This window comes from Artibeus jamaicensis, unplaced genomic scaffold, assembly GCF_021234435.1.
Source record: "Artibeus jamaicensis isolate MK-2021 breed Jamaican fruit bat unplaced genomic scaffold, CSHL_Jam_final contig_373, whole genome shotgun sequence".
NCBI lineage: Eukaryota > Metazoa > Chordata > Mammalia > Chiroptera > Phyllostomidae > Artibeus > Artibeus jamaicensis.
In genome coordinates, this window is record NW_026521807.1 from 4,737,852 (window position 1) to 4,750,120 (window position 12,269).

General features: G+C 40.4%; 1 protein-coding gene across 3 annotated transcripts in view; it reads left to right on the forward strand.

Annotated features, from left to right (window-relative positions):
• Window positions 1–12,269, forward strand: part of MSH3 (mutS homolog 3) — a 139,305-nt gene that overhangs the window by 59,798 nt on the left and 67,238 nt on the right. For all 3 annotated transcript variants that reach the window (XM_037159290.2, XM_037159293.2, XM_037159291.2), the window contains exon 13: window positions 9,908–10,040. In XM_037159290.2, the coding sequence (XP_037015185.2) occupies window positions 9,908–10,040 (133 nt within the window). The remainder of the gene's footprint in view (window positions 1–9,907; window positions 10,041–12,269) is intronic.

The window sequence follows — 12,269 nt, forward strand, 5'->3', positions numbered from 1 at the left end:
TTTAAAAATGTGTAAAGGTATATAGTGAAATGTTTGCGTCTTTGGCCCTCTCCCACATCTGCCAAGTTCCCACTGGATCGTCACAGTTATTATTTTCTTATGCAACCTTCCAGAGTCTCTTTGTTTTAAAAAGCAAATAAGCAAATGTCAAGATAGGCTCCTCCTTCTCCTTTTACATAGATGGGGTGTAATTTTCCTAGTACTCTATACTTTGTTTCTTTCCCTTAATAGTATAAGATAGTTATTTTAAATTTTGTATCATAGCCTCATGGACGAGACAATTAACGTACCTTTTCTTAAGGAGTTTCTAATCTAATTGGGTCAAACTATAGTCTCCTAGTAAAGTGAAGTTGCAAATAGGGGAAGCTTTTGTATCTAAAATAAAATACTTAACCTGTTACTCACTGTGTTGCTGAAGACCAAAATTAAAGCAAATGAAGGATATTTTATATTTCAAATTAGATTTTTAGAAAACAGCTTAAGAGTATTAAGGGTGCTTAGTTTATTCTTGACATTTAAATCACATAAGTAATTAAAATTAAGAAACTGAAAATTGTTGGTGTTAGGATATAGGTCTTTGACAATTGACTGTACTCTTGTGTAATTTTCCAGAGCACCAAGTACATTTTCATGGTAGTTAATTGTCTTGAATAATTAAATAACTTTTATTTTGGTAAGCCTCTGTGTTTAGAGTATTATAATGGTTGTATTTCTGATTCATAGCCCTGGCCAAGATACAAAGAATGTCACATATTTCCTCCACTTTACATTTAATGTATAACAAGAAAACTAAATGGCATTTTTAACTCTCTGGAACTTCTTGGAATTAGCTAGGGGGCCCTAGTTATTCTTGTGGTTTCCCATGCTCCATGAGCCTGTCAACACAGTGCTCACCTGTGGTGACTGTGAATTTACTCTGCCCACTGAGACACAGTGCTGCTCATAAAGGAAGTAAGAGTGGTAGGTGGCATGCAGCTGAGAGCTGATTGCTTCATGTTGACCGTGTCTTTGCTGTGTGAATGTCAGTGAGAACTGCTGCGGCCAAGAAAAAGGTGCCCTTAAATGGCTCTCACCCCGATGTCTTCTCTCTTACTGTATGTGGATGAACTAGCATCTCTTGGGTTGCAAGTATCCAGGAACTTGTAGCTGGACTTTGCTTTGTTCTACAGTATCAGGGCCTCCAGTGAGATCTAGGCTGGATCGAATGCCCAGCAGTAAATGGCATCTTTTGTTTTGGCTGAGGAGGAGAAATACAGGAGAAAAGGAGAAAGACGAATATTTCCTCTTGGCTCTTCCAGCTTTATCTTTCTCTCCTTATGTCTTTGTGTGTGGGGATTTTCAGAATGTATCCACTCACAATGCTGTGGGAGGACTGACTTTTCTGTGGCTTTAATGTCTTAAACATGTGTCCGTATATGAAATACTTAGGTATGTTCCATAAAGTATAACAAACATCCTTTTAGCATATAGCTGAACTTGTTTCAACAAACAAACAAGCAAACAAATAAATAAGGAGAAGGACTCAGAAGGGAACAGATTGAAAAACAAGCTGTGAATGGAAGTGAGTTGACTCTGGTATTGTGGCTGCCCTTTAGGCCTTTGAAGATGTTGGTACTCAAAAGAACTGTTTTTTTTAAAGATTTTATGTATTTATTTTTAGAGAGGGGAAAGGGGAGAGAAAGAGAAGGAGAGCAACATCAATGCATGGTTGCCTCTGGTGCACCTCCTACTGGGACCTGGCCCACAACCCAAGGCATGTGCCCTCGACTTGAAATTGAACTGATACCCTTTGATTCACAGGTGGCACTCAGTTCACTGAGCCACACCAGCCAGGGCAAAAGGACTGGGTTTTAAAAGCCTTGTGGGAAACAGGAGCCAAGGTCTTGCGTGTGTTTAGGTTAGGGAGCCTATAGTGATGTGAGACACTCAAAGGATCATAATGTCAGTAAAGAGAGGGAACAAAGGGATATATGCCTGTCTTGGTCAGGTCTTATAGGGGAAAAGTTTCCAAAAGTTCTTAATCTCGGGACCACCCTCACTCAGGTTTGCTGTTTTAGTATGTATTATCTGTGTGGTCTTGCATGGTCTAAGTTGTAAAATTTATTTAAAGTGGTCCCATTGTACCTAAGGGTTCAGGGTGGAAGCAAATGCAAATTTGCTCAGTCTAGGAGCAAATTTACTGCTGCTTTAGGATCCTAAAGAAGAAGCTCTTTTATAAACTTGCAAACCATAGCTGCAAGAGAGGAGGGGAAATAAGTGGTCAGGAGTGTGAGTCAGCAGAAATTGTGAACAGTAGAATTATTAGAATCCCAGGACCTTCAGATAATGGAACTATAAAGATAAATGTCAAAACACCAAGTTAAAAGAAATGCAAAAGAAAATAGAAAAACATGAGCACAGAACAAAACTAGATCAAAAGAGATCAGTTCAATTTTCAAAAAGAACCACATTCAGCTTTTAGCCATAGTGGGTTAAACTGGAATAGATGCAATAACTGCAATGTGAGATAATATTTGAACTTACCTAGAGTGTAGCACGGAGAGACAATGTGCTAAAAGATGAGATTCGAAGACAAGTTGAGAATTAGGTGGCCTAACGTAATCCTCATCAGCTTATAGTAGAAAAAAATTAGAGTAGGAAGAAAGACAATATTGCAAGAATAATAAAAGATGAGAATTTCTCATATTTCATGAGAGATGTGCATTCTTAGGTTTAGAAACACAGTGAACCCAAAATGCAGTGGAAAAGAAATCCACATTTTGCTAAATCATATGACACTAAATCAGAGATAAAAAAAATTGTACAAAGAACCAGAGAGCAAAGAAAGATCACCTGTAAAGCAGTGAAAATTACATACCTGGTTTGATTTCTAATTCCACTACCTGTTCTGTGCTTTAGTTGCTTTCTTTTGTTTCTTTCTCTTTGATTTCTTGAGTAATTTTAATCATTCAGCATCCACCCCCATTACCAAAGCTTGATAGTTTGTATGTCTGTTTTTATTACCTGTTTTCTATTGATTCTGTCTGGTTTCTTTAATTATGCTTAATGTTTTGTGTGCACTGATAATATTATTTGGGATGTATATATATATATATATGTATACATTTTAAGGCTTTATTTATTTTTTAGAGTGGGGCAGGGAGGGAGAAAAAGGCAGCAAAACATTGCTGTGTGAAAGAAACATCAATTGGCTGTCTCTTGCGTGCCCCCAAACGAGGGACCCAGCTTGAAAGTCAGACATGTACCCTGTCTGGGAATTGAACTGGCAACCTTTTTGTTCGCAGGCTGGTGCTCAGTCTGCTGAGCCACACCAGCCAGGACTGGGAATCTATTTTTAAGAATAATATGAGGGCTGGAATGAAGGTGCTTTCTCCTAGAGAGGATGATTATTTGCTTCTGCCATATTCTTGGTGGCACTACCCATCTGGGACCATTCTAATTCAAGTTCAGTGTTTGACCTGTTTTAATGCATTCAAATGATCCCAATTCAGCCTGCAGGGTCATCCTTATGAGGGCAGCTCATTTTCACAGCAGATTCTTCTGACATACCTCTTAAGTGCAAAAGTGGCTTTAAGTATTGGATTATTTCTCTGGGCTCTTACTTTCTTTTAGTGTTTAGTATAGTTATTCCTGACCCTTTTATTAGTTCTTTGATGCTTTTATGAACATTTTAATGCTGTATTTGGCTTTTGAAATGGTTCTCAATTGGGATGGTCTGAAGGTACCCATTCCCATTACTACCAAGAATAGGTCCTATCATGCTTTTTTCACAGACTCACAATTGTGGCCTAAACTGACAATGGAGAGTAGCTGTCAAAAAATTGTTCTATTTAATATTCTGAAAAGGGTGGATTGTTTTCTATTGATAAAAATGATGACTCATTAGAGCATGAGTAATGAAACTTGTGAAAAGCTTGTTGGGTGGGTGGTTTACAATTTGGGATAAGGTAAATATTCACAATAGCTCTTTAGAATATTATTTCATACATAAAATAAAACTCTTCCTTCATATCTGTAAGGTTTTGAGCACGATTCCTGTGGATAGCATTGCAGTGCATCTCATCACACAAGTCAATCCTTGCCCCCGCTTCCCTTATCATACGCCATTCCTAGTAGCTCTGTGTTCTCAATAGCTCTTGACACTATGCGCTATTTTCATTCCTATATTCTCTACCGAAGTTCAGGTTATTAACAGCACTCTCCTGGATTATAGAAACAGCCTTCTGCCCAGTCTTCTTGCTGCTGCTGTTTAGTCCTTATAGACAATGGTCATCGGCTCCCGTGGCCCTCAGGATGAAGCCAGAGCTCCTGGCTTCACATGACCAGGTCCCTGCTTACCTTTCTAGCTCCCACTTTACCCTCCGTTTTCAGCTGTTTCTGCAGTTGGTACTTTGTAAGCACTCTGACTGTTCACTGAGTGAATGGTGCACGTGAAGTTGAAGCTAGGTAGATCTGAGTAATGATGCTCCAGCCCTAGGAGAGGGCTCACGATTCATGTTTCTGCTCGAAATGTGTTTAGGTCGTTGGTTTAGCCATGTTGCCTGACCAGTGTGTTAATATCTGAGTTTAATTTATTCATTTTATTTAAGTTGTCTTATGAGAAAATCTTGCAGAAGAAATTAGAATAACAACCTTTCGTCAACAGTTTGTATTTTGAGAGACAGTGGAAGAGAAGGAGAAAGAGAGGGGGAGAAACATCAGTGTGTGGTTGCCTCTCGCGTGCCCCATACTGGGCACCTGGCCTGCAACCCAGGCATGTGCCCTGACTGGGAATTGAACCAGCGACCCTTTGGTTCACAGCCCACACTGAATCTATGAGCTACACCACTCAGGGCAGCAGTTTGTATTTTAACTTTGTCCCCCTAAATAACCTTACCTTAGAGTTATAAAGTTATCTTTATGAATAGCAACCAGCAGATGCAGACTCCATCGCATGTCTTTACAACGGCAATAGCTGTAGGTCACACCCTGAGTTTCTGAGTGGCGGCCACACACAACAAGTGCTTCTTCAAATGTGAAGGACTCCAGGGACGCCCACATTTAGTCCTTGGGGCTTTGGTTGTAAAAAACAATCCTTGTCATGCCCAGACCCTTAAATTCATTGTTCTTCTCATGCGGAATGCAATGACTCAGGTGTCTTCTTTTCATTTGTTTATAATGTATGACATTCTCAAGATCCATCCATGTTGCAAATGGCAATATTTAATATTTTCTTATGTTTGAGCCGTATTCCATTGTAGATATGTAGCATGTCTCCTTTATCCAGTCATTCACTGGAGGACACTTAGGTTCCCATGTCTTGGTCACCGTGAATAATGCTGCAGTGAACATAGGGGTACATTTATCTTTATGAATACATGTTTTCAAGTTTCTCTGGTAGGTGCCCAGAAGAGGGATTGCTGGGCCATGTGGTAACTCTATTCTTAGTTTTTTGAGGAGCCTCCATACTGTTTTCCATACTGGCTGTACCAGATGACATTCCCGCCAGCAGTACACGAGTGTTCTTTTTTCTTCACATCCTCTCCTACGCTTGTTATTTCTTGTCTTGTTGATAATAGCCATTCTAACAGGTAGGAGGTGGTAGTTTATTGAGGTTTTGATTTGCACTTCTCATAGCTAGTACATTTGAACATCTTTTTAAATATCTATTGGCCATTTTGTATGTCTTATTGGGAGAAGTATCTTCTGCCCATTTTTTAATTGTATTGTTTATTTTTTTGTTGACTTTTATGATTTCTTTATATTTTGGATATTAGCCCCTTATTGCAATATCATTTACAGGTATCTTCACCAGTTAGCTGGTTGCCTTTTTGTTTTGTTGATGGTTTCTTTTGCTGTGCAGAAGCTTTTTGGTATGGTATAGTCTAGTCACTTATTTTTCTTTTACTTCCCTGCCTTTGGGGTCAAATGAATAAAACCCACTCTGATACCAGAGTCTATAAGTTTAGTACCTGTGTTTTCGTCTATGTGTTTTATTGTTTTAGGTTCTTATATTTAAGTGTGTAATCCATTTTGAGTTATTTTTTGTGTATGGTGTCAAATAGCAGTCCTGTTTCATTGTTTTGCATGTGGCAATCCCAGTTTTCCAACACCATCGATTGAGGAAGCTTTGGAATATATCATGTTTTAAGATCAGTGGTAGAATAGGGCATCTTGGAATAATATCCTTACTACCTCCTGATTTGCAGTGCTGCTTCCTGTTTTGTTGACTGGCACCAAATCTCTTTCACCAATTGCACCAAAGTGACTGTTCTCTATTCTAGTGGTCTGACATACTATTTTACAGCTCTTTGGAAAGTCTTCCTACTCCTACTAATGCAGACTGTTTCCTTTTAAAAACTGGATTAGGAGGCATTTTTATTTCTTTGCCTTCTGATCCGCTCATAGGAGATAAAGTGGAATTACAGCTGCCTCAGTGAGGGGCTCTGTGGTAAACAGAGCCGCACGCCCTTCCACCTTCTCCCCGTCCGAGTTGGACACCTGCAGCGGCCACAGCCCTCTGCCTCACCGCAGCCTCCTAACCAGCCTCCACGTGGTCGGGTCCCTGCTCCCGTCCGAGTTAGCACTGGAGATTCCAGCTCTCGCTTTCTTTGTGCAATCCTTCCTCGTTGTTCACGTCCCACAAAATAACTTTGTATATCAGTGTCTTAAATTTTGTCCACACATACTTATTCCCAGGCTTATACTTTAGGTGCTATTTCTCCTCTCCCCCATGCTGTTTGTTGTGGAATCTACCAGACACATTTTGTAAGCCAATAAAGATCACCATAAAAATGACAATGGTAACAGTTAACATGTTTTGAATAGTTACCCTGTACTAGGCACTGTTTTAAGTGCTTAACATGTATTATTTCATTGAATTCTTGTAACAATTCTGTGGGGGGACATTATTATTCTCATTTATAGATGGAGAAACTAGAGTAAGGCTAAAACAACTGGTAAATGGTAGAGCCTGGATTTGAACTGATGTCACCTGCCTTCTCAGCCTTAATTATTAACCTCCGAGCTGTTACCTCCGGGTAACAAACGAAGGCTGGGTAAAATCCAGAATAATTCATAGTGAACAAGCTTTTGCCTGTGGTGTCACTAGGCTAAAAGAAAAGTCACTACCTTTGTATTTTTCCAGATTGCAAACCAACTTAGTACAACCTTATCAGTCTCTTTCTAGAAATTTATAGTTTTGTTCCTATTAAAAAATGTTCTGGTGGACTTCATAAATATGATTTGGTTTTTATTAACCTCTTTTGCTTTTACCTTTTCACATCCCAGACAACCCTTATCATTTCTGAGAGATCAGCTCTCTTTGGAGGCTGTCTTATCCCTTCGCAGATGGCATTGTTTCGCTGTCCTCGTACCATCTGTAGCATCATCCCAGTCTTTTCCATTTGCTGTCATCTTTCATTTATTCATGAGGGAGTTATTAAAATAAAACTTTATCTTTGTATAGCATTTTGCTTAAAAGTTAGGGCAAAACATTGATTTATTTTATCACAACAATCCTATGCAAAAAAATTTTTTTACTTCCTTATGCTTTATATATAGTCTTAGAAATTGAATTGAATTGAGTTCAATTCAACAGCTTTTTATTGGGCACACATTGTGATCCCAGAACCATGGGAATAAAGATACGGTTCCTGTTCTCACTGAGCTTCCAGTCCAGTAGAAAAGACCGTGATGAAATAAATACAATGATGATTTTCACTATGGAAGAAAATAGAGGGTGGTATGGAAAGGGATGGCAAAGGGTTAAATTTGGTCTAATGCAGTGGGAAGTCCTTTCAGAGGAAGGGTGATTAGCCAAATGAAGTGCAGCTTGTAGATTGTAGGAAAGAGGAAGAGTCTTCAAGGTCGAGTGAGCAGTAAACTTGAAAGCTCTGATGTTAGAGAATTTGGAGTGACCGAAACATTGGAAGAGTCCAGTCTGTCTGAAGGTTGGCACGAGAGGAAGAGAGTGACAGGTGCTCTGAAGTGAGACTTGAGAGGCAGGGATCAGTTTTTCCTGTGGGTCAGTTAAGGATTCTGGATTTGAACCCAAGATTGCCGGCAAGTCATTGATGAGCTTAAAGCAGAGGTATGACGTGAACAGATCTGGGTTGTAGGAAGGCCTCTCGGGCGCAGTGTGGAGAATGGAATGGAAGAAGGGCCAATGTGGATGTGGGGAGGAAAGTCGGGAGGCTGTTCTGGTAGTCTTTCTGAGAAGCTGTCTTTGCTTGGACATCTCAGTAGAGATGGAGAGAAATGGACAGATTTAACCGACCACCCCAGTGAGAATGGAAGAGCCAGTCTGTGTGTCCACTGGCTCTGGCATGTTCTGCTGTGTCATGCTGACCAAATGCCTGCTTTACAGCCAGAGAAAAATGGAACAGACGTGAGACCCGAAGCCAGTTTCTGTATCACGAACAGGCGTGGCCTCACGGGATAGGTATAAAGATAAAAGCACTCGATTATTGCAGAGTGCTCAGTTACACAGTCATCCAGGCAGGATTCTGATGTAAGTGTTGCACTTTCACATGAATGTGTGTGATATCAACAGAACTTTGAAAAACAGATGTGTATTTAGGAGCTGGTGTCTCCCTTTCCCCCCAAATGTCCAGTTCGTGCTTTCATGTGCTTGCTTCTTCCTTCCTTCTTCATTCACAACACCGTTACCTGAGGGCCCGCTGTCCACTAGAGAGGTGTACCTGTCCCGGTCTTTAGTGCCGCATGCGGCTGCCATACATGGTGCGGGCCTTTGGTGTCCGTGGGAACGGGACGGGCCACATCGCATACAGGACACATCTAGCCAGTCAGGTTTCCATTTTAAGTTGGCAGAGCCTCACCATTTCTCCCCAGGTGACGCCTCACTGAGCGTGTGGGCATCGATAAAATTCTGCACGCACGCCTCCGTGTGTCCTGATGCACGTGCTCCGCACTTTCCGTTGTTGCTCCCAGTGTTGGCTCAGGCTCCGCAGGCCTGTCCCCGTTCACAGGCACAGTCGCTCAGTCCCCCCCCCCCCCAAGTCTTGTAGCGAAGCAGTGGGGTTGCTGAAGGAATTGTTTTGTTTTAATATTTTATTTATTTATTTTTAGAGAGAGGGGAAGGGAAGGAGAAAGAGTGGGAGAGAAACATCAATGTGTGGTTGCCTCTCATGTGTCCTCTACTGGGGACCTGGCCTACAACCCAGGTATGTGCCCTGACTGGGAATTGAACTGGTGACCATTTGCTTCACAGGCCTGCGCTCAATCCACTGAGCTACACCAGCCAGGGCAGAAACTTTTTTTCTGCCCTGCCATTTCAGTCAGAGAGGCCAGCCATTTCAGTCAGAGAGGAAAATCTAGTTGCAATGTAGACCTATTACAGTAGCCAAGGTGACACAAGCAGTCATAGTACCTAAATCCTCAGTTGGGTTGAAATACAATAAACATTTACTTGTTTCTGATGTAAGTCCAGTGGGCGGTGGATGTGGGATTGAAGGGTTTTTTGCTCCATTCATGGGCCCAGGCTGATGGAGTCAACAGGATTGCCCCTGGCTCCACCTCCAGCTGGTAGAGGGGGAGCGTGTGAACACGCAGGTTTTCATGGGCCAGGACTAGCAGTGGCTTAATCCTTCCTACCCACATTTCACTGGCTGGAACTTGGGTGTGTGGCCATACCTAACTTCCGGGGAGACCGAGAAGTGTGGTCTCTGAGTCTGCCCAGGAGAAGAGGAAAACCCAATGAGCCGGTCTGTGCCCCACCTAATGACTCTCCTTGTGTGGTACCTGCTTTTCAATTCCAATGATGAGGGTCAGGAAAGGACCAGAGATGCAGAGAAGTTTTCTTTGTGCTTTTCTAAGTGGTTCATCACAGTGCTGGGCTTTAGAGTGGGAAATGTCTACTTTCTGAATAGCTGCCGTATCTCATAATTGCTGTTACCTGTTCTCGTAGGGAAATAAATGCTCGGCTAGATGCTGTATCTGAAGTTCTGCATTCAGAATTCAGTGTCTTTGGTCAGATAGAAAATCATCTGCATAAATTGCCTGACGTAGAGAGAGGACTCTGCAGCATTTATCACAAAAAGGTAAGTGTGATAGACAGAAATCAAATTTATTAAAACTGGTAATGTTTCTCAGCATGAAACCACTGCTCATTAAAGGAAAACATCTCAGAGTTTCATTGTTATTGTATTTTATAAAATGTTGCAGAGAGCGTGAGAGAATCCTCAAAAATTTTAATTGCACAAATTAAGGTTATTATCATTTTTGCATTATTGAATGTAAAGCTTGCCCACTTCTGTTAACTACAGCAACACACAGAGGCCCTGCTATCAGAATATTGTCATGTTTCAGCCTTAAAGTTTAGACTGTCATCCACAAAGGGAATTTACTTAGACTAGTCTCTTTTGAGAAGAGATGACCAGTTATTTTAACCTCGGAATAGCTTCTTATTTGACTTAAAAGTAAAATCTGCTTGTATAATATTTGTGGTAGTTTTAATGTGCAAACAAGTTTAGATAGTGAAGGTAAGTTAAAAAAGTTATTTTGATTTTCATCATTTAAGTTTTATAGTTTTAGTCATAAATATGACAGAGCAGGTTTTTCACACTTAGGAAAATAATTTACTTTATTTCAAAATATCCCCAAATTTAAAAGAATTATGAGTTAGTTACATTTACATTATATTTGTTGATAAACTTTTGTTGTGCCTATCGCAGAAGTCATTCACCTACATTAGACCCTTTGTTCCTTATAAAAACTTCAAGAGATTGAGAAGATACCATGTTTACACTTTCTTACTGATGAGAAATTATGTATATTGCTATCCGTACATAAGTTATAACAGCTTGCGTTACTTTGGCTAAAGTAGTGCGGCCGAGGGAGGGTTAGTGACTTGCTAGTAAGGGAATTAGCATCGTATTTGGCCATGTATAATGCGCCCTGTGTATAGTGCACACCCATGTTTTTGGCCCAAACTTTCAGGATAAAAATCTTGTTTTAATTTTTAAATAAATTAATTAATATTTCTATACTTTTTGTATTATAAAGAAATTTAAGCATTTATTTTTGAGCATGAGTATCATTATTGCCTTCTAGAGTTACACTCTTAATGTATAAGCGTAAATAAAAGAATGAAAAACACTTAGATATAGAATTAGTACCACCTATGTATAATGCACATCCTTATTTTTCCCTCAAAAATTTGGGCAGAAAAGTGTGCATTATAGATGGCAAAACACGGTATTTGACCCACGGTCTTTGGGGTTCTGGGGCCTCTTCTTTTGGACACTGACATTTTTTGATGTAGTAGTTTGACTGCCTTTACGTTTTTTCCTGGTTGTCCCTGTATCAGAAAATTATATCTTTTACCCCAGTGTAACTCCTTGCCAATTTACCATATCATTGTAGAACAGTTTTCAGATACCCAGATTTTAATTGCGGCTGATTTCTCATTCTTCTTTACTTTTTTAAAGCCTTTTTTCCTGCAAAGTTTTACTAAAAACATAAGTAATGCTTCTGAGGATACTTGAATGCCCAAGAGGACTTATGTAACTGTTTTGTATGTTCCAGCTAAATTTGAAAACAAAGAACAAGGCAGAATTGGGGATACTGATCTCCAGGGGAAAAAAAATATGTGAGTCGGTTGTGCAGTCAGTGGCATCTGTGGTACCATTACTTGGTGCACTGGGTTGTTGGTTTGCTGGTAGCTAGTTGTATGATTGACTTTTTGGCGTTACAGAGATGTCAAACCATTTGTTATTTTGTATTCCTGGTCCAGTGCCTGCCTGACAGTCAGTGCGTGTTATACTACCCTTTGCCAAGCCACAGATCTCTGAGCACCTTGTCTTCACTGCTTGCTGTCAGGGATGTTTGTTTTCCTCAAGAGAAAAATGGGAGCCAGGCTGGAAAAATTTTCAGTTGTGAATCAAAAGAGCTAGTTACAGTGTCCATGGCATCAAGATGACAGCGTCATTCCTTGCTACTGTGATCTGTTATGCTTTGTTGCCCCCCTTTTTGAAAAATTATATTTTATTGTTTATGCTATTACAGTTGTTCAAATTTTCTCCCTTTCTCCCCTCTACCCAGCCTGCACTTTACCCCCTCAGGCGGTCCCCACACTGTTTGTTGTCCATGCCCATGCATCATGCATATGGGTTCTTTGGCTTCTCTGTTTCCTGTGCTGCACTAGACATCCCCATGACTATTTGTAACTACCAATTTTTACTTCTTTATCCCTTCACCTCTTTTGCCCATCTCCTAAGCCCCCTCCCAGCTGCAACCATCAAAACATTCTGTATCTATGATTTTGTTTC